This window comes from Bombina bombina, chromosome 2 (assembly GCF_027579735.1).
Source record: "Bombina bombina isolate aBomBom1 chromosome 2, aBomBom1.pri, whole genome shotgun sequence".
Classification (NCBI taxonomy): domain Eukaryota; kingdom Metazoa; phylum Chordata; class Amphibia; order Anura; family Bombinatoridae; genus Bombina; species Bombina bombina.
Window position 1 is genome coordinate 333,185,803 of NC_069500.1, and position 26,881 is coordinate 333,212,683.

Below are 26,881 nucleotides of genomic sequence, written 5' to 3' on the forward strand. Positions count from 1 at the left end.
GCTCATTCCCTGGGATAGGTGGTCCAGGGATATCCACCAACGGAGTGAATCTCTGGTCTTCTGATCTACTTGAATCACTGGAGACAAGTTTGTATAGTCCCCATTCCACTGTTTCAGCATGCACAGTTGTAATGGTTTTAGATGAATTCGCGCAAAAAGAACTATGTCCATTGCCGCAACCATCAACCCTACTACTTCCATGCACTGAGCTATGGAAGGACATGGAACAGAATGAAGAACTTGACAAGCGCTTAGAAGTTTTGACTTTCTGACATCTGTCAGAAAGATCCTTATTTCTAAGGAATCTATTATTGTTCCCAAGAAGGGAACTCTTGTTGACGGAGACAGAGAACTTTTTTCTATGTTCACCTTCCATCCGTGAGATCTGAGAAAGGCCAGAACGATGTCTGTATGAGCCTTTGATTTTGAAAGGGACGACGCTTGTATTAGAATGTCGTCCAAGTATGGTACTACTGCAATGCCCCTCGGTCTTAGAACCGCTAGAAGGGACCCGAGTACCTTTGTGAAAATCCTTGGAGCAGTGGCTAATCCGAATGGGAGGGCCACAAACTGGTAATGTTTGTCCAGAAAGGCGAACCTTAGGAACTGATGATGTTCTTTGTGGATAGGAATATGTAGGTACGCATCCTTTAGATCCACGGTAGTCATAAATTGACCTTCCTGGATAGTGGGTAGAATCGTTAGAATGGTTTCCATTTTGAACGATGGTACCCTGAGAAATTTGTTTAGGATCTTTAAATCCAGAATTGGTCTGAAGGTTCCCTCATTTTTGGGAACTACGAACAGATTTGAGTAAAATCCCATTCCTTGTTCCGTCATTGGAACTGGGTGTATCACTCCCATCTTTAACAGGTCTTCTACACAATGTAAGAACGCCTGTCTCTTTATTTGGTTTGAGGATAAGTGACACATGTGGAACCTTCCCCTTGGGGGTAGTTCCTTGAATTCCAGAAGATAACCCTGAGAAACTATTTCTAGCGTCCAGGGATCCTGAACATCTCTTGCCCAAGCCTGAGCAAAGAGAGAGAGTCTGCCCCCCCACTAGATCCGGTCCCGGATCGGGGGCTACTCCTTCATGCTGTTTTGTTAGCAGCGGCAGGCTTCTTGGCCTGCTTACCCTTGTTCCAGCCTTGCATCGGTTTCCAGGCTGGTTTGGTCTGTGAGGTATTACCCTCTTGCTTAGAGGATGCAGAATTAGAGCCCGGTCCGTTCCTGAAATTACGAAAGGAACGAAAATTAGACTTATTCTTGGCCTTGAAAGGCCTATCTTGTGGGAGGGCGTGACCCTTTCCCCCAGTGATGTCTGAGATAATCTCTTTCAATTCTGGTCCAAAGAGAGTTTTACCCTTGAAGGGGATGTTAAGCAATTTTGTCTTGGATGATACATCCGCTGACCAAGACTTTAGCCAAAGCGATCTGCGCGCCACAATTGCAAACCCTGAATTTTTCGCCGCTAATCTAGCTAATTGCAAAGCAGCATCTAAAATAAAAGAGTTAGCCAACTTAAGTGCGTGAACTCTGTCCATAACCTCCTCATATGGAGTCTCTCTACTGAGCGACTTTTCTAGTTCCTCGAACCAGAACCACACTGCTGTAGTGACAGGAACAATGCACGAAATGGGTTGTAGAAGATAACCTTGCTGTACAAAAATCTTTTTAAGCAAACCTTCCAATTTTTTATCCATAGGATCTGTGAAAGCACAACTATCCTCGATAGGAATAGTAGTGCGCTTGTTTAGAGTAGAAACTGCCCCCTCGACCTTAGGGACTGTCTACCATAAGTCCTTTCTGGGGTCGACCATAGGAAATAATTTCTTAAATATAGGAGGGGGAACAAAAGGTATGCCGGGCTTCTCCCACTCCTTATTCACTATGTCCGCCACCCGCTTGGGTATAGGAAAAGCGTCGGGGTGCACCGGAACCTCTAGGAACTTGTCCATCTTGCATAATTTTTCTGGAATGACCAAATTGTCACAATCATCCAGAGTAGATAACACCTCCTTAAGCAGTGCACGGAGATATTCTAATTTAAATTTAAATGTCACAACATCAGGTTCAGCCTGTTGAGAAATTTTTCCTGAATCTGAAATTTCCCCATCTGACAAAACCTCCCTCATGGCCCCTTCAGATTGGTGTGAGGGTATGACAGAACAATTATCATCAGCGCCCTCCTGCTCTTCAGTGTTTAAAACAGAGCAATCGCGCTTTCTCTGATATGCAGGCATTTTGGATAAAATATTTGCTATGGAGTTATCCATTACAGCCGTCAACTGTTGCATGGTAATAAGCATTGGCGCGCTAGAAGTACTAGGGGCCTCCTGCGTGGGCAAAACTGGCGTAGACACAGAAGGAGATGATGTAGAACCATGTCTACTCCCTTCATCTGAGGAATCATCTTGGGCAATTTCATTATCTGTGGCAGTACTGTCCTTACTTTGTTTGGACGCTATGTCGCAATTATCACACAATTTTGAAGGGGGAGACACATTGGCTTTCATACATATAGAACATAGCTTATCTGAAGGCACAGACATGTTAAACAGGCTTAAACTTGTCAATAAAGCACAAAAAACATTTTAAAACAAAACCGTTACTGTCTCTTTAAATTTTAAACAGAGCACACTTTATTACTGAATATGTGAAAAAATATGAAGGAATTGTTCAAAATTTACCAAAATTTCACCACAGTGTCTTAAAGCATTAAAAGTATTGCACACCAATTTTCAGAGCTTTAACCCTTAAAATAATGAAACCGGTTACAGATTTAACCCCTATACAGTCCCAGCTACAGCCTTTGCTGTGACTTTACCAAGCCCAGAGGGGAATACGATACCAAATGACGACTTTTAGGAACTTTTCCAACTACTTTCAGGTCCTCACACATGCATCTGCATGTCTTGCTCTCAAAAACAACTGCGTAGTAATGGCGCGAAAATGAGGCTCAGCCTACAACTGGGAAGGCCCTTCCTGACTGGAAAAGGTGTCTAACATAGTGACTGACGTTAAAAAACGTTCCCCAAGTTTATAAGTGTGAATTATCAGCATAAACATGTATAAAATGTCGAAATAAAGCAATCTATTTAGCCCATAAAAGTGTCTACCAGTTTTATAGCCCATATTAAGCCCTTTATTCTGTTTGAGACTAAGAAAATGGCTTACCGGTCCCCATGAGGGGAAATGACAGCCTTCCAGCATTACACAGTCTTGTTAGAAATATGGCTAGTCATACCTTAAGCAGGAAAGTCTGCTAACTGTTTCCCCCAACTGAAGTTACTTCATCTCAACAGTCCTATGTGGAAACAGCAATCGATTTTAGTTACTGTCTGCTAAAATCATCTTCCTCTCACAAATAGAAATGTTCATCCTTTTCTGTTTCAGAGTAAATAGTACATACCAGCACTATTTTAAAATAACAAACTCTTGATAGTAGAATAAAAAACTACAACTAAACACCACATACTCTTAACCATCTCCGTGGAGATGTTGCCTGTGCAACGGCAAAGAGAATGACTGGGGTGGGCGGAGCCTAGGAGGGACTATATGGCCAGCTTTGCTGGGACTCTTTTGCCATTTCCTGTTGGGGAAGAGATATTCCCACAAGTAAGGATGACGCCGTGGACCGGACACACCAATGTTGGAGAAAATGTATTTAAACACAAGAAAAACAAAACTTTACTGGCCTAATATCCATAAAAAAAAAGTTGAAAAAGCATGTGGTGTCTTTATCCAAATAGTATCAGGTAGGTCTTATGATGGATCCCCTTTGAGCAATGTGTAAGTGAAATTTCCTGAGAAACTGTAAAACCGCCTCCAATTTGTTGTGCCTTAAAGGGATATTAAGCCCATGTTTTTCATGATTCAGATAGAGCATGCAATTTTAAGCAACATTCTAATTTACTCCTATTATCAATTTTCTTCATACCTTTATTTGAAAAGCAGGAATGCAAGCTTAGGAGATGGCCCATTTTGGGTTTAGCACCTGGGTAGCATTTGCTGATTGGTGGCTAAATCTAACCACCAATCAGAAAGTGCTATCCAGGGGTCTGAACCAAAAATGGTCCGGCTCCTAAGATTTCATTCCTGCTTTTTCAAATAAAGATACAAAGAAAACAAAGACAAATTGATAATAAGAGTAAATAAGAAAGTTGTTTAAAAGTGAATGCTCTATCTGAACCATGAAAGAAAAAAATTTGGATTTAGTATCCCTTTAAGTCTGCAGACTTTTGACAGGTGCATAGTTAAAGCCAGATGATTGGCTTTTCATGTAACCATTCATATCATGATGTGCACAGTTAATAATATCATAGTATTTTCATTAATATCATTACAATTTCATTGCAATCATTAATGAACATTTTGATGATCAGAATTCATTTGAGCACAAATATATTTTAAGATTGTTTAAATGTGGCTATATTTATTAAAGGGCCATAATACCCAAATGTTTAAACACTTGAAAGTGATGCAGCATAGCTGTAAAAAGCTGACTAGAAAATATCACCTGAACATCTCTATGTGAAAAAGAACATAGAGATGTTCTTTTTTACATAGAGATGTTCATAGAGATGAGAAAAGAAGTTCCTCATTAGCCACATCTCATTATAAAGGATTTCTAAGCAGCATAGTAGTATGTCTGTCCTGGGACAGCTGAAAGGATGAGCCTCGTGCACTCTCATATTATTTCCCTATTCAGATTAGGGAAGTTTACAATGAAATCTCATGAGAGTTAAGTCAAATCTCATGAGATCACAGCAAAAGAGTTCATGACCTCAGCACTGCTGATGCTGATTGGCTGCTATTCATTTCTGCATTTTTTTTTATTTTTTATTACCTGCAGCTGGGAGCAGGTGAAGTATAACTTTTTACACAGAACTTACTCTGCTGAGTTGAGGAAAGTATGAGGTAAAATATCTTCCTTTTTTACATAGAGATGCTCAGGTGATATTTTCCTGTCAGCTTTTTACAGTTATACTGCATCAGTTTCAAGTGATTTAGCATATGAGTATTATGTCCCTTTAATATATATATATATATATATATATATATATATATATGTTTATAATTAATGTGTAAAGCAATTATGAACAATAAATATAATAAGAAATGGCATTAGAGGCAGGCATAATAGGGTTTCAGCAGGTCCAAGTTAAAAGCTACTATTTTTTTTTTTTTTTTTTGCAAAAAGCTCTTATCAAGTTTTCCCCTTGGTATCATGCTAGAAAAGCATTTGAAAATGTCATTAATAATTTGTAACAGTGGTGTTTCAAAAAAGATTGGGCAAGGTTTAAATTAGATTAAAAAAAACAGTTAAGCCATGCAATGCACTTTGCATGGTAAACTTGATGGATTGGAACATGGAAATCCATGAGAGATTACAGCATCTGTCTAGTTACAACACAATGTAACAAGGCCTGCTGACAGAGCCCATATTAAACTGCTATTCCAATGAGTTAAAAAGCAGCACAATGCTATAAAAGAACAATTGGCGTTTGTTAGTCGCACTTCCTACATGGCTTACAAAGTAACCTACATGTGGTAACTAAAAAGACAAAAACAATTACAAAACACCCTACCTTATTGCCATGATTTGAGAACCATCCAAAGCTTCTGACTCCAAATGCTGCTTGAGTTAAGGTAACATCCAAGCAGGTGACAGGGTGATCATAGGTAGAGTGTAATATTTTTTCAGGCTCTCCTTCCTTAAAGAGGTAAACAATTTCTTCAGCAGCAGCTATAGCCACAGGGTGTCTGTCATAGTCATGAACCAGGTGAAGGAAATTAACCTGCAATAAAAGCCAAAAGAAGATTAGACATAGAAGGCACAATGCACATCTAATTACTAAGTAACTATTACTTTGGCATGGAGTATGAAATCATTTTGAGTTAGATACTTGTGTCATCAGAATGGGAGCTTACTAGTTTCTGAGTCTGGAAATGGGAGATGCTACGCCAATACCCTCTTTCATCAGGACACTCCATTTTGACTTGGAAGCCAGATGCTGTAGCTATGGTAGCTGCATCTGAACAGAGAGCAACAGCCTGGATTTTTTGATTGTGCTGATAATGATGAATAGGTTTCCGGCCAATATGAAGGCTCCACACATCAACAGTACCTGATTAAAAAAACATAACAGTTATTTCATTATAATTTAAAGAGATGTATTGACATATCGTGAGATACATTTTGAGCTGTGATAGCTGTGTAAAAGTCAGACAGGTTATTTCAATTTTGAGATTTATAGCTTCTTCCACTGCTATATGTAGTAAAACATTTACATTAAAGGGACACTGAACCCAATTTGTTTTCTTTAGTGATTCAGATAGAGCATGCAATTTTAAGCAACTTTCTAATTTACTCCTATTATCATTTTTTCTTCGTTCTCTTGCTATCTTTATTTGAAAAAGAAGGCATCTAAGCTAAGGAGCCAGCCAATTTTTGGTTCAGTACCCTGGACAGCACTTGTTTATTGGTGGGTGAATTTATCCACCAATCAGCAATAACAACACAGGTTGTTCACAAAAAAATGGGCCGGCATCTAAACTTACATTACTGCTTTTCAAATAAAGATACCAAGCGAATGAAGAAAATGTGATAATAGCAGTAAATTAGAATGTTGCTTAAAATTGCATGCTCTATCTCAATCCAAAATAAAAAAAATTGGGTTCAGTGTTCCTTTAAGTGATCATAGAAGCTTGTATTTAATTTTTTCTTGGGGAGTTGTTAAAGGAACAAGGAAGTTAAAATTAAGATTTTGTTATAAAGGCACAACATACAATTTAAAAAAGAATATCCTAATTACTTTTATTTTCCCAAATTACTTCTTTTACTTTGTTGAAACTTGGCACCTTTCTACGAAAGCACACTGAGGTACGCTCAAGAGCAAGAACAAACAGCAGTGTTTGCAGCAATGTTATAAATATACTGCTCATGACACATACATGCTACAGGGTTTACCTAAGGATTCAGTCTTAAAAAAGTAGCAAAGCTTCAACAATTAAAATTAAGGGAATAAAGTAAATTTGGCAGAAAATTTAAAATGGAAAATTTCTTATAAATTACACATACTATGTAAATCATGAAACTTTGACTTTAATGTTCCTTTAAAATACTACTGGATCCCAAACTGTAAGCGTATCTATCTTTGAAGAGACAATTTTATTGCTTGCTTTGTATGTGAAACTGCCTCTTTAAAATCATGCCAGAGATAACACAATAGAATTTGTGGATATTAAAACAGTGAAAATGTCATAACACACCGGCTTAATTAATGAAAAGGCTTTAATAGGAGACCTTCATCTGTTCTGAAACCAGCTACATAATTATTTACCTTTTAAGCAATTAACACAATTATCATTTTGAGAAGAAGTTATCCAGGACAAACTTCTGCTGAAAGCGCTAAATCTCCCTGGGGACACTTTATACTTGGGGCACATCTTTAGACAGAGGACTAATTGCATCTTTGGCTGTGTGCTCTCAAAATGTGGCAGCTAATTGTTTAGGCAAATAGCAGATTAATTTAAATATGCATCACTAATAATAAAAGCAAACGGCCTCCATTACATTTGTCGCTCCCAGGCCGATTGGTATAAATCTTCCACCAAAGACCCATTAGGCTGGCAGAAGAGGCGGGTATAGTCCGCATTACTTCACAGTGGTAGACATCAGACAGCACTTTTCAAATGCTAGCATAAATCAGCTTAAACTCATTAGGTACCATTTGCACTGCTTACTGTTTCATTATTGCTCTCCTTGGGGAGCCACAGCTGGCATGGCTACCTAATCTATATATATATATATATATATATATATATTTTTTTTTTTTTTTTTTTTTTTTTTTTAAACAGTGAACTTTAACATGGGTGAAAGCATTTTGATGGATAGTTATTGAATCTGTTTCTATAAACCAAACAACTGGCAATGGCACATAATATCTTTTCTTCTTCATTTTGTTTTACATCACATCTAAAGCAGGAATATATAGACTGTAAAATAAAACATAGTTTTGTGTGTGTGTATATATATATATATATTTATAAAATAATATATTTTATGTATGTGAATAAAAATTATATAATGTGCTCTCAGTGCAGTCCACAAGAGCCAGCCTGACTCGGTTATTATTCTGGAATTTATTAGACTATATATTTGATACATAATCTTTCTATGTAAAACACAGTTCAAACTAATGACATTATGTTTATAAAGGTAAAGTCACAGATTGATCTAAATTATAACAGAGTTGTGGCCGTATTAAAGCTAAAATTCAAATGCACAACAGTACGTCAGTTTGGAGTTGAAACATTTTACAATACACCAGTATTAATAAAGAGATTTCTAGTAAAAGTTGCCACTGGTTTTATAAGAGCTTTTACTATGCACAGCACATTGCATCATTATTTTAAAGAGACAGCAGTTGTAAGTATCATACCATGTAGAGTTTGTCATTGCTGATAGGATAAAAGTGGCCAACAACTCTCAAAGCTGACATGCTGGTAAAAGTGTTGGTGTAAAGAGCATATTTTATATGGTCCACATGCCCATACATAGTAAAACATCTCCTTGAAACAATGATAGCCTTTACTCGAGCATTTTTAGTAATACAGTGTTCTTAAAAAATATGTATTCGAAACTGAAATGTCCCTTTAACAAAACAACATTTCATGGCTGGCTAAACCTAATTATACTATAGCATTGCCATTAGTTGAATTCAACTGTATGTTGCTTGGCATTCTGGGAAATTCAGCAGTAGCATAACACGTGCATACATGTTATAACCTGATATCTGATACAATACAGATAATATATTTTGAGCCAGAAACGAATGATCTTGAAGGTGCACGTAAAGCACAAATGTTGTATTAAATGTAGAGAACGTTTCCTGTTATGGTTGTGTTCAAATTATCTATTACTCAAAGCGTTTGAGAGAACAAATTATTAGAAAAAACAGAATTTATGTTTACCTGATAAATTTCTTTCTCCAACGGTGTGTCCGGTCCACGGCGTCATCCTTACTTGTGGGATATTCTCTTCCCCAACAGGAAATGGCAAAGAGCCCAGCAAAGCTGGTCACATGATCCCTCCTAGGCTCCGCCTACCCCAGTCATTCGACCGACGTTAAGGAGGAATAATAGCATAGGAGAAACCATATGGTACCGTGGTGACTGTAGTTAAAGAAAATAAATTATCAGACCTGATTAAAAAACCAGGGCGGGCCGTGGACCGGACACACCGTTGGAGAAAGAAATTTATCAGGTAAACATAAATTCTGTTTTCTCCAACATAGGTGTGTCCGGTCCACGGCGTCATCCTTACTTGTGGGAACCAATACCAAAGCTTTAGGACACGGATGAAGGGAGGGAGCAAATCAGGTCACCTAAATGGAAGGCACCACGGCTTGCAAAACCTTTCTCCCAAAAATAGCCTCAGAAGAAGCAAAAGTATCAAACTTGTAAAATTTGGTAAAAGTGTGCAGTGAAGACCAAGTCGCTGCCCTACATATCTGATCAACAGAAGCCTCGTTCTTGAAGGCCCATGTGGAAGCCACAGCCCTAGTGGAATGAGCCGTGATTCTTTCGGGAGGCTGCCGTCCGGCAGTCTCGTAAGCCAATCTGATGATGCTTTTAATCCAAAAAGAGAGAGAGGTAGAAGTTGCTTTTTGACCTCTCCTTTTACCTGAATAAACAACAAACAGGGAAGATGTTTGTCTAAAATCCTTTGTAGCATCTAAATAGAATTTTAGAGCGCGAACAACATCCAAATTGTGCAACAAGCGTTCCTTCTTTGAAACTGGTTTCGGACACAGAGAAGGTACGATAATCTCCTGGTTAATGTTTTTGTTAGAAACAACTTTTGGAAGAAAACCAGGTTTAGTACGTAAAACCACCTTATCTGCATGGAACACCAGATAAGGAGGAGAACACTGCAGAGCAGATAATTCTGAAACTCTTCTAGCAGAAGAAATTGCAACTAAAAACAAAACTTTCCAAGATAATAACTTAATATCAACGGAATGTAAGGGTTCAAACGGAACCCCCTGAAGAACTGAAAGAACTAAATTGAGACTCCAAGGAGGAGTCAAAGGTTTGTAAACAGGCTTGATTCTAACCAGAGCCTGAACAAAGGCTTGAACATCTGGCACAGCTGCCAGTTTTTTGTGAAGTAACACCGACAAGGCAGAAATCTGTCCCTTCAGGGAACTTGCCGATAATCCTTTTTCCAATCCTTCTTGAAGGAAGGATAGAATCCTAGGAATCTTAACCTTGTCCCAAGGGAATCCTTTAGATTCACACCAACAGATATATTTTTTCCAAATTTTGTGGTAAATCTTTCTAGTTACAGGCTTTCTGGCCTGAACAAGAGTATCGATAACAGAATCTGAGAAACCTCGCTTCGATAAAATCAAGCGTTCAATCTCCAAGCAGTCAGCTGGAGTGAAACCAGATTCGGATGTTCGAACGGACCCTGAACAAGAAGGTCTCGTCTCAAAGGTAGCTTCCAAGGTGGAGCCGATGACATATTCACCAGATCTGCATACCAAGTCCTGCGTGGCCACGCAGGAGCTATCAAGATCACCGACGCCCTCTCCTGATTGATCCTGGCTACCAGCCTGGGGATGAGAGGAAACGGCGGGAACACATAAGCTAGTTTGAAGGTCCAAGGTGCTACTAGTGCATCCACTAGAGCCGCCTTGGGATCCCTGGATCTGGACCCGTAGCAAGGAACTTTGAAGTTCTGACGAGAGGCCATCAGATCCATGTCTGGAATGCCCCAAAGTTGAGTGACTTGGGCAAAGATTTCCGGATGGAGTTCCCACTCCCCCGGATGCAATGTCTGACGACTCAGAAAATCCGCTTCCCAATTTTCCACTCCCGGGATGTGGATAGCAGACAGGTGGCAGGAGTGAGACTCCGCCCATAGAATGATCTTGGTCACTTCTTCCATCGCTAGGGAACTCCTTGTTCCCCCCTGATGGTTGATGTACGCAACAGTCGTCATGTTGTCTGATTGAAACCGTATGAACTTGGTCCTCGCTAGCTGAGGCCAAGCCTTGAGAGCATTGAATATCGCTCTCAGTTCCAGAATATTTATCGGTAGAAGAGATTCTTCCCGAGACCAAAGACCCTGAGCTTTCAGGGATCCCCAGACCGCGCCCCAGCCCATCAGACTGGCGTCGGTCGTGACAATGACCCACTCTGGTCTGTGGAATGTCATCCCTCGTGACAGGTTGTCCAGGGACAGCCACCAACGGAGTGAGTCTCTGGTCCTCTGATTTACTTGTATCTTTGGAGACAAGTCTGTATAGTCCCCATTCCACTGACTGAGCATGCACAGTTGTAATGGTCTTAGATGAATGCGCGCAAAAGGAACTATGTCCATTGCCGCTACCATCAACCCGATCACTTCCATGCACTGAGCTACGGAAGGAAGAGGAACGGAATGAAGTATTCGACAAGAGTCCAGAAGCTTTGTCTTTCTGGCCTCTGTTAGAAAAATCCTCATTTCTGAGGAGTCTATAATTGTTCCCAAGAAGGGAACCCTTGTTGACGGGGATAGAGAACTCTTTTCCACGTTCACTTTCCAGCCGTGCGATCTGAGAAAGGCCAGGACGATGTCCGTGTGAGCCTTTGCTCGAGGGAGGGACGACTCTTGAATCAGAATGTCGTCCAGGTAAGGTACTACTGCAATGCCCCTTGGTCTTAGCACAGCTAGAAGGGACCCTAGTACCTTTGTGAAAATCCTTGGAGCAGTGGCTAATCCGAAAGGAAGCGCCACGAACTGGTAATGTTTGTCCAGGAATGCAAACCTTAGGAACCGATGATGTTCCTTGTGGATAGGAATATGTAGATACGCATCCTTTAAATCCACCGTGGTCATGAATTGACCTTCCTGGATGGAAGGAAGGATAGTTCGAATGGTTTCCATCTTGAAAGATGGGACCTTGAGAAATTTGTTTAAGATCTTGAGATCTAGGATTGGTCTGAATGTTCCCTCTTTTTTGGGAACTATGAACAGATTGGAGTAGAACCCCATCCCTTGTTCTCTCAATGGAACAGGATGAATCACTCCCATTTTTAACAGGTCTTCTACGCAATGTAAGAACGCCTGTCTTTTTATGTGGTCTGAAGACAACTGAGACCTGTGGAACCTTCCCCTTGGGGGAAGTCCCTTGAATTCCAGAAGATAACCCTGGGAGACTATTTCTAGCGCCCAGGGATCCAGAACATCTCTTGCCCAAGCCTGAGCGAAGAGAGAGAGTCTGCCCCCCACCAGATCCGGTCCCGGATCGGGGGCCGATATTTCATGCTGTCTTGGTAGCAGTGGCAGGTTTCTTTGCCTGCTTTCCCTTGTTCCAGCCTTGCATTGGTCTCCAAGCTGGCTTGGCCTGAGAAGTATTACCTTCTTGCTTAGAGGACGTAGCACCTTGGGCTGGTCCGTTTTTACGAAAGGGACGAAAATTAGGTCTATTTTTTGCCTTGAAAGGCCGATCCTGAGGAAGGGCATGGCCCTTACCCCCAGTGATATCAGAGATAATCTCTTTCAAGTCAGGACCAAACAGCGTTTTCCCCTTGAAAGGAATGTTTAGTAGCTTGTTCTTGGAAGACGCATCAGCCGACCAAGATTTCAACCAAAGCGCTCTGCGCGCCACAATAGCAAACCCAGAATTCTTAGCCGCTAACTTAGCCAATTGCAAAGAGGCGTCTAGAGTGAAAGAATTAGCCAATTTGAGAGCATTGACTCTGTCCATAATCTCCTCATAAGGAGGAGAGTCACTATCGAGCACCTTAATCAGTTCATCAAACCAGAAATATGCGGCTGTAGTGACAGGGACAATGCATGAAATGGGTTGTAGAAGGTAACCCTGCTGAACAAACATCTTTTTAAGCAAACCTTCTAATTTTTTATCCATAGGATCTTTGAAAGCACAACTATCCTCTATGGGAATAGTGGTGCGTTTGTTTAAAGTAGAAACCGCTCCCTCGACCTTGGGGACTGACTGCCATAAGTCCTTTCTGGGGTCGACCATAGGAAACAATTTTTTAAATATGGGGGGAGGGACGAAAGGAATACCGGGCCTTTCCCATTCTTTATTAACAATGTCCGCCACCCGCTTGGGTATAGGAAAAGCTTCTGGGAGCCCCGGCACCTCTAGGAACTTGTCCATTTTACATAGTTTCTCTGGGATGACCAAATTTTCACAATCATCCAGAGTGGATAATACCTCCTTAAGCAAAATGCGGAGATGTTCCAATTTAAATTTAAAAGTAATCACATCAGATTCAGCCTGCTGAGAAATATTCCCTAAATCAGTAATTTCTCCCTCAGACAAAACCTCCCTGGCCCCCTCAGATTGGGTTAGGGGCCCTTCAGAGATATTAATATCAGCGTCGTCATGCTCTTCAGTAACTAAAACAGAGCATCCACGCTTACGCTGACAAGGGTTCATTTTGGCTAAAATGTTTTTGACAGAATTATCCATTACAGCCGTTAATTGTTGCATAGTAAGGAGTATTGGCGCGCTAGATGTACTAGGGGCCTCCTGAGTGGGCAAGACTCGTGTAGACGAAGGAGGGAATGATGCAGTACCATGCTTACTCCCCTCACTTGAGGAATCATCTTGGGCATCATTGTCATTATCACATAAATCACATTTATTTAAATGAATAGGAATTCTGGCTTCCCCACATTCAGAACACAGTCTATCTGGTAGTTCAGACATGTTAAACAGGCATAAACTTGATAAGAAAGTACAAAAAACGTTTTGAAATAAAACCGTTACTGTCACTTTAAATTTTAAACTGAACACACTTTATTACTGCAATTGCGAAAAAACATGAAGGAATTGTTCAAAATTCACCAAACTTTCACCACAGTGTCTTAAAGCCTTGAAAATATTGCACACCAATTTTGGAAGCTTTAACCCTTAAAATAACGGAACCGGAGCCGTTTTAAGCTTTAACCCCTTTACAGTCCCTGGTATCTGCTTTGCTGAGACCCAACCAAACCCAAGGGGAATACGATACCAAATGATGCCTTCAGAAGTCTTTTATAAGTATCAGAGCTCCTCTCACATGCGACTGCATGCCATGCCTCTCAAAAACAAGTGCGCAACACCGGCGCGAAAATGAGACTCTGCCTATGCTTTGGGAAAGCCCCTAAAGAATAAGGTGTCTAAAACAGTGCCTGCCGATATTATTATATCAAAATACCCAGAATAAATGATTCCTCAAGGCTAAATAAGTGTTAATATCAATCGATTTAGCCCAAAAAATGTCTACAGTCTAAATAAGCCCTTGTGAAGCCCTTATTTACAATCGTAATAAACATGGCTTACCGGATCCCATAGGGAAAATGACAGCTTCCAGCATTACATCGTCTTGTTAGAATGTGTCATACCTCAAGCAGCAAGGACTGCAAACTGTTCCCCCAACTGAAGTTAATGCTCTCAACAGTCCTGTGTGGAACAGCCATGGATTTTAGTTACGGTTGCTAAAATCATTTTCCTCATACAAACAGAATTCTTCATCTCTTTTCTGTTTCTGAGTAAATAGTACGTACCAGCACTATTTGAAAATAACAAACTCTTGATTGAATAATGAAAAACTACAGTTAAACACTAAAAAACTCTAAGCCATCTCCGTGGAGATGTTGCCTGTACAACGGCAAAGAGAATGACTGGGGTAGGCGGAGCCTAGGAGGGATCATGTGACCAGCTTTGCTGGGCTCTTTGCCATTTCCTGTTGGGGAAGAGAATATCCCACAAGTAAGGATGACGCCGTGGACCGGACACACCTATGTTGGAGAAAAAGGACTTATAATGAATGAAACCTCTGTGCAAATCAAATATATTTATTTTTGTTCTTGCATGTTTTTGTTTTTACTAAAAAAGGAACTAAAAATATTGCATATACTAAATTGTGACTTTATGTAAACATGACACTCTTGTGTGAAGATTTGTTTTTAGAACTTACATCTTAGAAGAACTTTCACCGAATGCATCACAAAAAGTACAAAACAAGGTTTAAATGCAATTATTTTAGCAATATGCAAACTCACAAGACACAAGTAAAGTGCATAAAGATGTAAAAGTCCTCGTCAGTCATTTTCCAGAGAAAATATAATCTCATGTGAATTATATTTAATGTGTACATTTGTCACATTTCATCTTTAATTCTTACAATTAGAGTTGTACAATTAGAGTTGTATTTTTTAACATGATTTGCCTAATATGAGCGATGAGTGTCATATTCCTGTGCAGTTTCTGTGTTTTGTTTTTTAATAAAATTCCCTGATGGTGAAGTCTCTTTAACAAGGTGAGGCACCCTACACCCAATAAAAAAAAATCCTTCACTACATCTGTACCCACAAGCTAAAACAATAAGCTAAGCAACGTGCTTATAGGAATGTATTCTTGAAGGACACTCGTAACTGGAACAATTAGAAACTATTCTACCAATGAACTAAAGCCCTGAGGTGAACAAGAAGATCTACAAGTGTAACTTGTAAATTAATTTTTAAGTGTCTTCAAGGGTGTGAAATAAGGCAATAGTTGTGACAATATATTTATTTGCAGAACTTTCAGGAGCAAGGCCGGGGGAAGGCTACATAAAGATTAAATTATAGTTAAAAAGTATTAGGAGGTAAAAAGAACATTTTTTAGTAGCTTGGGCACCAAGGCTTTAGTGTTTTTTTACATCTATTGTAAAATAAAGGGAAAATTGTGATTGTGCACTGGTGACATATTAACATAAGGAGAGCCTGTTGGAAAACTTTTGAATGGGGTACACATTCAGTTTGTGAAACATGGGGTGAGGTGTAATGTAGCTACAGGCTTCTTTAGCCCTCCCCCAGAGGTGGCCAACTGCCAAACGGCACAAAGTCTGGTAGCAGATGGGGTCTTGGCACCACCCTACTGGTCTATGCATTTGCAGCATCTGCTCATTACCTGGCACGATGGACGCTTCTACCTCCCACTCCAGTTTCCTGCCAACGCTATGCGCTCCAATCAAAGCAGCTATGAACTACATTTGGATTTTATTATGCTGGGATGAACAAAAACACATTCACAAAAAAAGAAAGAAAAAAGGTATCTGAGGCTGGCAATGGAAACAGAATATGAACAAATACAAAGGTTGTGTATCTCAGGTAGGAAAATGTCATTCTTTTCATATATCGAAAATGGGTCAAGCATGTTATTGTAGTTGCATTTGTAGTTTACATACTGATCATCAATTTGAGAAATGGTACTTTATAAGTCATTTATTTCCAGAGACTGTCTAAAAGGTAAAATAAACAAATTACACCTGTTGAAGATTTTGGCAGTGTTAGCTAGTGGTTAAGGGAGTGTGTTTTTGAAAGTACTCAAAGGGCTGCAGATCTGCCACTTCTTAAAAGACAATGCTGGCTGCAGCTAATACCTGGCACTGAAAGGCCTCTGAAACACAAAAAAATGAAAGTTTAATGGGTGGTGTGCTTTTCTAATGCACATAAAAAAATGACATTGGAGCCAACATGTTCACTCAAAGGGACAAAAGTGTTCAGTGCTCTAAATACTAAAGGACACAGCTGTTTCAGAACATAAAAAATTGTCTTACCAATTAACAGGACACGGGTCCCTGCATAGAATATCAAGCCTACTATGAAGCTAAGTCTTAAGCTAAAAGAAACAGAAAAGAAAGAGCTTTATTGAGTCTTACAGTAATGTATCATGTTTATGTTTAATGTCTGGTAGAAAGAGGAGGATAGGAGAGAGAAAAGACCAAACATTTAGTGTCATAACACTATCTGGTGCTCAGCTCCACTCTATGGATACAGGTAGCTTTTATGGAGCAAGCAATTTAAGAATAAAATGTGTGTTTTCATTTAGCCCTTGTTTGGTGTATCCTCAATGAAATACCTTTTTTTTTAAATAAGAAATCAAAAGTACAAAAGAACATAAAACAGTGATCGAATCACATTACCATCATTATAAACTGCCACAGCCAAGGACCGATTTATCCGTACAAATGAAACCTGTGGATTATGTCCAATCTCTGGATTATTCTGGGTAGTTTCTAGAGAAGAGCCAGCAAAACATGAAGCACGTGTATCCCACAAGCGAACATCTCCAGAAGTGTATCTATAAGCAATAAGATGAATTAGTCAGTCATTCCATGATGTCTCCCATGAGAAAAAGTGGGTTTCTATAACTTAGCTCCCGCAAATGTACAATGAAATAAGACCATTGAATCCAAACAAGATTTATTAAGATCCCTTTAACACTAGATAGTACTTCTAGATATACTATTCCATATTTAAAGAAAGAATCATAAGTAATACAAGTAGACCAACTCACACAAATTTGTTTCTCCCTTGTATATGGTTTAAAAATACACTATACTTTTAGAATCTTTAGGGCAGTAAAAACAATCAATTAATTGCAATATTTAGATTCAGAAAGTTAACATATTCCTGCTGCGTTGCTTTTGTTTGAAACCTAAAGTTAAAGGGACACTGAATCCAATTTTTTTCTTGTGTGGTTCAGATAGAGCATGACATTTTAAGCAACTTTCTAATTTACTCCTATTATCAAATTTTCTTCATTATTTTGGTATCTTTATTTGAAATGCAAGAATGTAAGTTTAGATGCTGGCCCATTTTTGGTGAACAACCTGGGTTGTCCTTGCTGATTGGTGGATAAATTCATCCACCAATAAAAAAGTGCTGTCCAGAGTTTTGAACCAAAAAAAAGCTTAGATGCCTTCTTTTTTAAATAAAGATAGCAAGAGAACGAAGAAAAATTGATAATAGGAGTAAATAAGAAAGTTGCTTAAAATTGCATGCTCTATCTAAATCACGAAATAAAAAAATTGGGTTCAGTGTCACTTTAAAGGGACAGTCTACACTTTGGTCATCTTAAAGTCTTACCTTAGATCAAACTGCAAATAGCCTCCTGCAATTGTAAAAACGTTATTTTAAAATGAATATTGTTTCTTGCCACTTTGAAATGGTTGCCGAGCTCAGCCCACTGATAACATCATGATCTGAGCTGCATATGGCATCCAATCACAAAAGGCTCACTAGCTGGATTCAACAGATTGTCAATGCTATTCAGCAGTGCCTAGATGCAGCCCAGATCGTGATGTCATCAGTGGGTGGAGCTTGGTAGCTATTTCAAAAGTGTCCAGAAACAATATTAATTTTAGAATCGCGTTTTTACTGTTCTTGCTGCATGCTATAGAAAGGGGTGCAGTATGCTATCTGCAGCTTAAACTAAGGTGAGACTTTAAGATCAATAAGGTGTAGACTGTCCCTTTAAATATTATTTTAGCCCCAGGCTTCGAGCATTTATGCTTTGGCCTGGCAGCCCTTGTTGTGAGCCTTTTTTTCAAATTCACATATTTGGATGCCTAGCCAATCAGGAGGTTTACCTCTCACCCCATAGATGCTGGAATGTCACACTGTCACTGTTCTACTTAAAGTGAAGGTCAATTTTCATGTGAAAGTGCCCGTTTTTAAAAAAAAAAAAAACTATTAAAAACAAGGGCACTTTCATTCATGAAAATTGACATTTAAGTCGTTTTCTTAAAATATACTTACCTTTTCTTCTTGAAGCCGCTCCAGTGCTTCACAAGCCCGTCGCAAGCCTCTTCATACGTCAGCAATGACGATTACGACATCCTCCGATCACGGCTTCCCCCCCGGGGAAATCATTGCCTGAGCCAACGCCGTGATTGGAGGAAGCCGGTTTTGTCATTGCTGGGTAAGTAAACCAGGAACCATCGCTTCAGAACGACGATCAAGCGTTTCAGAAGAACAAGGTAAGTATTTTTAAAATACGGTGCAATGTCAGTTTTCATGAATGAAAGTTCCCCTGTTTTTAATATTTTTTTTTAAAAACCGGGCACTTTCACATGAAAATTGACCTTCACTTTAAAGGGATACTAAACCCACATTTTTTCTTTAATGATTCAGACAGAGCAGTGTTTCCAAAACCCAGTCCTCAGGACCCTTACTCAGGCCAGATATTCATTATATCTTAACTAGAGCACAGGTGAAACAATCAGCTCACCCATCAGCTGATTATTTCACCTGTGCTCTAGTTAAGATATAATGAATATCTGGCCTGAATAAGGGTCCTGAGGACTAGGTTTGGGAAACACTGAGATAGAGTATGAAATTTTAAGCAACTTTCTAATTTACTCATATTATCAATTTTTCTTCGTTCTCTTGCAATCTTTATTTAAAGTGCAGGAATGTAAAGCTTAGGAGCCGGACCATTGCTTTACATTCCTGCATTTTAACTGTCTTGCAAGCCATCGGATGGATGGTGCAGCGTGAGAGAGGAGTTTGAGTCTTGACTCCTAATTAGTGGGCACCAATGTGTGTGATATCAATGTTATTTGACAATGTTAGTTGACAAATTTCTATAAAACATAGGAGCTAGCTCTATATGATTTAGGTTAAAAAAAAGAGGAATTTATATATTAAAAAGTAGAAAAAATAAGTAAAAAGTAAGGAGGCAGATGTAAAATTTTAGGATCTGTGAAGAGGTAACCGTAACCTGGGCAAACAGTTCCTGACCGGGAAGCCCAAAATGCTGAATGGGCAAGGTAACCTGACCTCCCGGTGTGCCGTAGCCTGAAGCGGCGGATAAGACCGCAAAAATATGCAGGCACTACTCCAGTCCGTTGTAGTATTTAAAACAAGAAATATGCTTTATTTTACATCCATTAAAAATAGTACATGCAGACAGGCAGTGTAGGAGACAATAAGTGTAACATGTTTCACGCCTCCAGGTGCGCTTACTCATAGACTGAAGTCCATGTCTAAACTCTAACCCTTTATAGACCATAGAGGCAGCTAAAATTAAATGTTTCATGTCCAAGAAGGGGAAAAAAATAAGAGTAAATATATAACAAATTTAGAGCCACAATTGGCATAAATGTCAAGTTAAGAAAATTTACCCCATTGATTTTTATGCCAATTGTGGCTCTAAATTTGTGATATATTTGCTAACATGCAATCTCTTTTTTTCAGTATGTAGGTAAAACTACACGTACAGTAAGGACACGCTTTAATGAACATGTTAGGGATGTAAAATACTTCAGTAAAGATTCCACAGTGGCAGATCACTTCAATAATTTACACCTAACAAACATAGGCCTAGATTTGGAGTTTGGCGGTAGCCGTGAAAACCAGCGTTAGAGGCTCCTAACGCTGGTTTTGGGCTACCTCCGGTATTTGGAGTCATTCAAAAAAGGGTCTAACGCTCACTTTTCAGCCGCGACTTTTCCATACCGAAGATCCCCTTACGTCAATTGCGTATCCTATCTTTTCAATTGGATCTTTCTAACTCCGTTATTTAGAGTCGTGTCTGAAGTGAGCGTTAGAAATCTAACGACAAAACTCCAGCCGCAGAAAAAAGTCAGTGGTTAAGAGCTTTCTGGGCTAACGCCGGTTCATAAAGCTCTTAACTACTGTGCCCTAAAGTACACTAACACCCATAAACTACCTATGTACCCCTAAACCGAGGCCCCCCCACATCGCCGACACTCGATTAAATTTTTTTAACCCCTAATCTGCCGACCGCCACCTACGTTATACTTATGTACCCCTAATCTGCTACCCCTAACACCGCCGACCCCTATATTATATTTATTAACCCCTAACCTGCCCCCACAACATCGCAGCCAGCTACCTACAATAATTAACCCCTAATCTGCCGACTACAAAGAGCCGCCACCTACATTATAGCTATGTACCCCTAATCTCCTGCCCCTAACACCGCCGACCCCTATATTATATTTATTAACCCCTAATCTGCCCCCCTCAACGTCGCCTCCACCTGCCTACACTTATTAACCCCTAATCTGCCGAGCGGACCGCACCGCTACTATAATAAAGTTATTAACCCCTAATCCGCCTCACTAACCCTATAATAAATAGTATTAACCCCTAATCTGCCCTCCCTAACATCGCCGACACCTAACTTCAATTATTAACCCCTAATCTGCCGTCTGGAGCTCACCGCTATTCTAATAAATGTATTAACCCCTAAAGCTAAGTCTAACCCTAACACTAACACCCCCCTAAATTAAATATAATTTTAATCTAACGAAATTAATTAACTCTTCTTAAATAAATTATTCCTATTTAAAGCTAAATACTTACCTGTAAAATAAATCCTAATATAGCTACAATATAAATTATAATGATATTATAGCTATTTTAGGATTAATATTTATTTTACAGGTAACTTTGTATTTATTTTAACCAGGTACAATAGCTATTAAATAGTTAAGAACTATTTAATAGCTAAAATAGTTAAAATAATTACAAATTTACCTGTAAAATAAATCCTAACCTAAGTTACAATTAAACCTAACACTACACTATCAATACATTAATTAAATACAATATCTACAAATAAATACAATGAAATAAACTAACTAAAGTACAAAAAATAAAAAAGAACTAAGTTACAAAAAATAAAAAAATATTTACAAACATTAGAAATATATTACAACAATTTTAAACGAATTACACCTACTCTAAGCCCCCTAATAAAATAACAAAGCCCCCCAAAATAAAAAAATGCCCTACCCTATTCTAAATTACTAAAGTTCAAAGCTCTTTTACCTTACCAGCCCTGAACAGGGCCCTTTGCGGGGCATGCCCCAAGAAGTTCAGCTCTTTTGCCTGTAAAAAAAAACATACAATACACCCCCAACATTACAACCCACCACCCACATACCCCTAATCTAACCCAAACCCCCCTTAAATAAACCTAACACTAAGCCCCTGAAGATCTCCCTACCTTGAGTCGTCTTCACCCAGCCGAGCCAAATTCTTCATCCAAGCGGAGCAAGAAGAGGTCCTCCATCCGGTAGAAGTCTTCATCCAAGCGGGGCAGAAGAGGTCTTCCATCCGATTGAAGTCTTCATCCAAGCGGGATCTTCTATCGTCATCCATCCGGAGCGGAGCGGCAGCATCCTAAAGACCTCCGACGCGGAACATCCATCCTGGCCGACGACTGAACGACAAATGACGGTTCCTTTAAATGACGTCATCCAAGATGGCGTCCCTCGAATTCCGATTGGCTGATAGGATTCTATCAGCCAATCGGAATTAAGGTAGGAATATTCTGATTGGCTGATGGAATCAGCCAATCAGAATCAAGTTCAATCTGATTGGCTGATTGGATCAGCCAATCGGATTGAACTTGATTCTGATTGGCTGATTCCATCAGCCAATCAGAATATTCCTACCTTAATTCCGATTGGCTGATTTCTTGTTTACTACAACGGACGGGAGTAGTGCCTGCCTACTTTTCTTTCTGTAAAATTTTAGGATCTGTGACTATCTTGCTCTGGTATTTGTCGACCCTGGATTATATCTTTTTAACTATAAAAAAAAAAAAGTTTAAGCCCTACTTTTTAAACACACTTCCAAATGGTGGATTTGAATATGGGATCCCGTAAATGTACGTGTCTGTGTGTGGGGGAGTTAAGGTTAGCCTCTGCCTGTGATTGCCCACTGTTGCTTCATACAAACAGCAGACAAGGGTTATTCAAAGATGCTAGAGCATAAGATGTTTTTTTCCTTTTACTTCATGTGAAACAGACTCACTATTATACAAAGGACCAGACAGATTTAGAAGAAAGATTTCAGACAGTTTTTTTTTACAGGTATTATATTACAGTAATGATCAGTGTAAAATCAAAACATTGGCAGTCACAGAAATCAGTTCTGAGATAGTTTAATTAAGGCTACAGACAAATAACACAGTGTTAGCTATTGATTTGGAATACAAGCTATTTATAACCTACTTTAACAGGTCTACCACTCTCCTATGTGTGTGCATACTATTGATATGATCACTTCAATATTAAACAACAAAAGTAAAGAAACAATAAGAGTATATGGTTCTGACTGCTAACATCAGAAGTATAGTGTCATAATCTGAACATGAAAGCAACCCCAGTATGATCAGAGAACAAAATGCCAGCATGACTTTCTTGGTACTAGTATAAATTAATTATAAAATGAACCAACAGATTCAGCATCTTCATTCTGTTATAAAAGAATAAATGGCATATGAAAGACTAACACGATTGTCTAAATATTCCTCTTAAATATGTTTGTGTGCATTAATCTGTATATACACAAACATACCCTTTAACCACTGCATGTTGTCATCCTGGGGGGCAGCTTTTGGTGTTAATCACGGTACCCCTGGAGTAAGAGGAAGCTATGGGGGGGGCCTGGTATCGCCGGGGGAATCACATGTGTGCGTCCGTGGTAACTAGGGGGTCTCTAGGCACTTGTAATATCCCATTAAAAAGCAGAGAAACCCTCAAGACCCTTTGATTTAAAGCCCAAAAGTTCAATTAATAACTTTGCATTTTTTTGAGTAGTGCCTCATGGGAGCCCCTATGTGCAAATCAAAGATTATATATATATATATATATATATATATATATATATATATATATATATATATATATATATATATATATATATATATATATATATATATATATATATGAGAAACAACTAGCGTAGAACAGAAAGAGATCCTATCAATAATCAAAAGTGCACCAAAAATAGCTGCCTATATCTCTAAAATGTAAGTGTAAGGAGTTCCAATCCCAGCATTACAATTAAAGATCCAAATTTGAAGTACAGAGAAGGCGCTAAAAAATAGCGAACAATGAGAAAATACAGAGTAATATCTAAAACATACAAGTTTGATTAAAGATTCATGAAAGAAATGTCATATAACAAAATAAGAGGCGTATTGTAAGTCCATATAGAATAAAACAAAGATAAAAATAATAATAATAAAAAAAAAAACACTGTGGAGTCTTCAAAGAGTAATTAAAACATGGATGCTGTATAAGTGACCCACAAGGGTCTCTACTTACAAGCTAGTACCTCAATCAAATGAGGTAAGTGCCACACGGATCAAGAAGAGGCTTCACTTCTGCCACTTTGTATTACTGCTTCGGTCCTGTCCTGGGATATGGTAGGTCTCCATTGTTCTCGTAGATGTATATACTGCTACTCCAAAAGTGTTATGAAGTACAGCAGATTGCATGGATGGTGCTGTAGCAAGGACACAGCCCTTGAGTGTTTCCAGACAGGTTGGTTGTTACACGCTGCCTGTAAACAATCCGAAAACAATACTTTTCAATCTGGTCTAAGGAAGGGGATACTTTGTCCCCGTAATGTCACTTGCCCCAAGGCCGAACACAGTGCGATCTGCGTTCTTATCACAGAAACTGAAGGGTCTCTGCAGAAAGAACGGCAGTGGCAGTTAAAATTTCTTTAAATTTCTGCCTGCAGGTGTCACTGTTCCGTTCTATCTCAATGTAAATATTTGCTACGTTCCTCCCTTTTCAATTTCCTTCTAATTCCTGAACTTCAGTGCGGTAAAGGGTAAAAGCACATTGCAGAAAAGGTAAGTCAGGGCTTAACAAATTTACTCTAGGAGTGTAGGAGCCAACCAAAATACTAAAACAGATTATTATTATTTGCTGTTCTTTATTAAGTGTGTGTGTGTGTTGTGTATATGTTGTGTGTGTGTGTATGTATACGGTGTGTGTGTGTATATGGTGTGTTCTGTATATGTTGTGTGTTGTGCATGTGTGTGTTGTGTGTTGTGTGTGTATGTATGTATGTATGGGGTGTGTGTATGTATGTGTGTATGGTGTGTGTGTATATATATGTTGTGTGCGTGTATATATGTTGTGTGTGTGTATATGTTGTGTATATGTTGTGTGTGTATATGTTGTGTGTATATATGATGTGTGTGTATATGGTGTGTGTGTATAGGGTGTGTATATGTATATATGTTATATGTGTGTATATGTTATGTGTATATGTTATGCGTATATGTTATGTATATATGTTATGTGTGTATATGGTGTGTGTGTGTGTGTGTATATATATATATATATATATATATATATATATATATATATATATATATATATATATATATATATATATGGTGTTTGTATGGTGTGTGTATATATATATAAAAAATGTGTGTGTAGAGATCACAGAAGCTAAAACTTTACCAAATAAGTTAATTGGATATGCATAGTATTGGAATAATGGGGTTGTGAACCCTTACCAAGCCTTTTTCAGAATACTGTGAATATCCCTTTAACTCATTTGGGAAAAGCTTCAGCCTTTGTCAGCCTTTTTTTAGATCTCTTTACTGGAATCAACTCCTAAAGTTGTAATAAATAAATAATATACAGTGTATGTATATATATATATATATATATATATATATATTAGGCCTGTCAAAAATAATCGTTTTGACGATGCATCGCGATGCGGCATGAAACGATTCTGCATCGATGCGCTGAGACGCGATAATCGATTAACGTTACCCACGTGACCAGCCTCCAGGACAAGTAACAGAAAGTGCGCGAAAGTGCGCGGTACATCGTTTTGACGTCACTGACGTCACGTCACCCAATAAAGCAACATGGGCGCTCCATGGGCGGTCTCTGGAAGTGCCGAAGTTACGCAGTAGGAGCAAAGCAGGAGTGTGTTGCCTGAGATTGATGATGGTGAATGTGATGACGATTCCGACTCCGAGTATACACGGCGGTATACAGCTACACGGCGGGCTCATTTTTATTTTGTGGGAGACAGAGGAGGAGACCTATGGTGAGAATTAGACTAACTGTTTAGTTACCAAAACGTTGTACATTTTGCCAATGCCATGCCATAATTGCCATTGCCATGCCTGCCTATTGCCTCAACTGCCTACTACTTGCCATAGGTAAACTAATTATTAACTTACTTAAAGAGCAAATCAATAAGGGGTACACAATCACATTTATTATTACACAATAAGGGGTACAATTAAATACTTGCCTTATTTACTTAACGTAGTATGTACTACTAATACTGCTGAGCTGACTGAGGCTCAGGCTGCTGCATAATTAATTGCTGCATTATTGAATAATATTGCATATATAAAAAATGTATTATAAATAAATATAGTATACTATTATTGTCTAATGTCTCTATTAGTCTAATCTGTATCTATCTATATCTACATGTTTTTCACATGGATGGATGGCCTGGTCTGAATTTCTAATATTTTAATAATATATTAATTCAAGAAAGTGCATGCAATTTTAAACAACTTTCCCTATTATATAATTTGCTTATCCTTTGTTGAAATGCATAGCCTCCTCCTTGTGCACAAAGTATTATATAGTAAGTAATGTGTGTGCTGTGCAATGCATTGCTAATATGTCATCAACAAACGATATCTGAGAAGTATGAAGCAAATTAAATAATAGAAGTTAGTTATGATGTTTATTTAAAATTGTATTCTCTATCTGAATCATGAAAGTAAATGTTTGGGTTTCATTGCACCTTTAAGTGTGTAATATATTACAGTAACTTACAGTGTCAGTGAGTGAGTGATGTCCCCTGCAATGATCACAATGCAATTTGTTTTAAAATTTATGTTCGCAAAATGTATGGCATTGGCAAAGTAGTTGAAGTTACTAGTACTTGTTGATTTTACATTTGCGGCTTGACATTTTGACAACTGGAACTTAGTGTTTTTTCTTTTTTTTTAACACTGACAGAGTTTGACGTTGACAACAACATCATCCGTCACATATGTACATGTCATGCTAAAATGGCAGAGGGAGACAAAAAAGATAGAGAGATAAAAAATGCACCTAGCATTTTAAAAGCAAGCATCTGGGCACATTTTGGATTTTATGAACATACTGGAAAGCACGAATTGGACAAGACACACGCGGTTTGTAAAGCCTGTCACACAAAAATTAAATACCTAGGGAATACTAATAACTTGAGAAATCACGTTAGACGTTT

General features: G+C 38.7%; 1 protein-coding gene across 1 annotated transcript in view; it reads right to left on the minus strand.

The window, feature by feature from the left end:
• Window positions 1-26,881, minus strand: part of FBXW8 (F-box and WD repeat domain containing 8) — a 527,093-nt gene that overhangs the window by 149,248 nt on the left and 350,964 nt on the right. Inside the window, exons 5-7 of the mRNA XM_053701689.1 lie at window positions 16,981-17,138; window positions 5,938-6,134; window positions 5,595-5,804 (exon numbers count right to left, since the gene is read on the minus strand). Coding sequence (XP_053557664.1) covers window positions 5,595-5,804; window positions 5,938-6,134; window positions 16,981-17,138 — 565 coding nt within the window. The remainder of the gene's footprint in view (window positions 1-5,594; window positions 5,805-5,937; window positions 6,135-16,980; window positions 17,139-26,881) is intronic.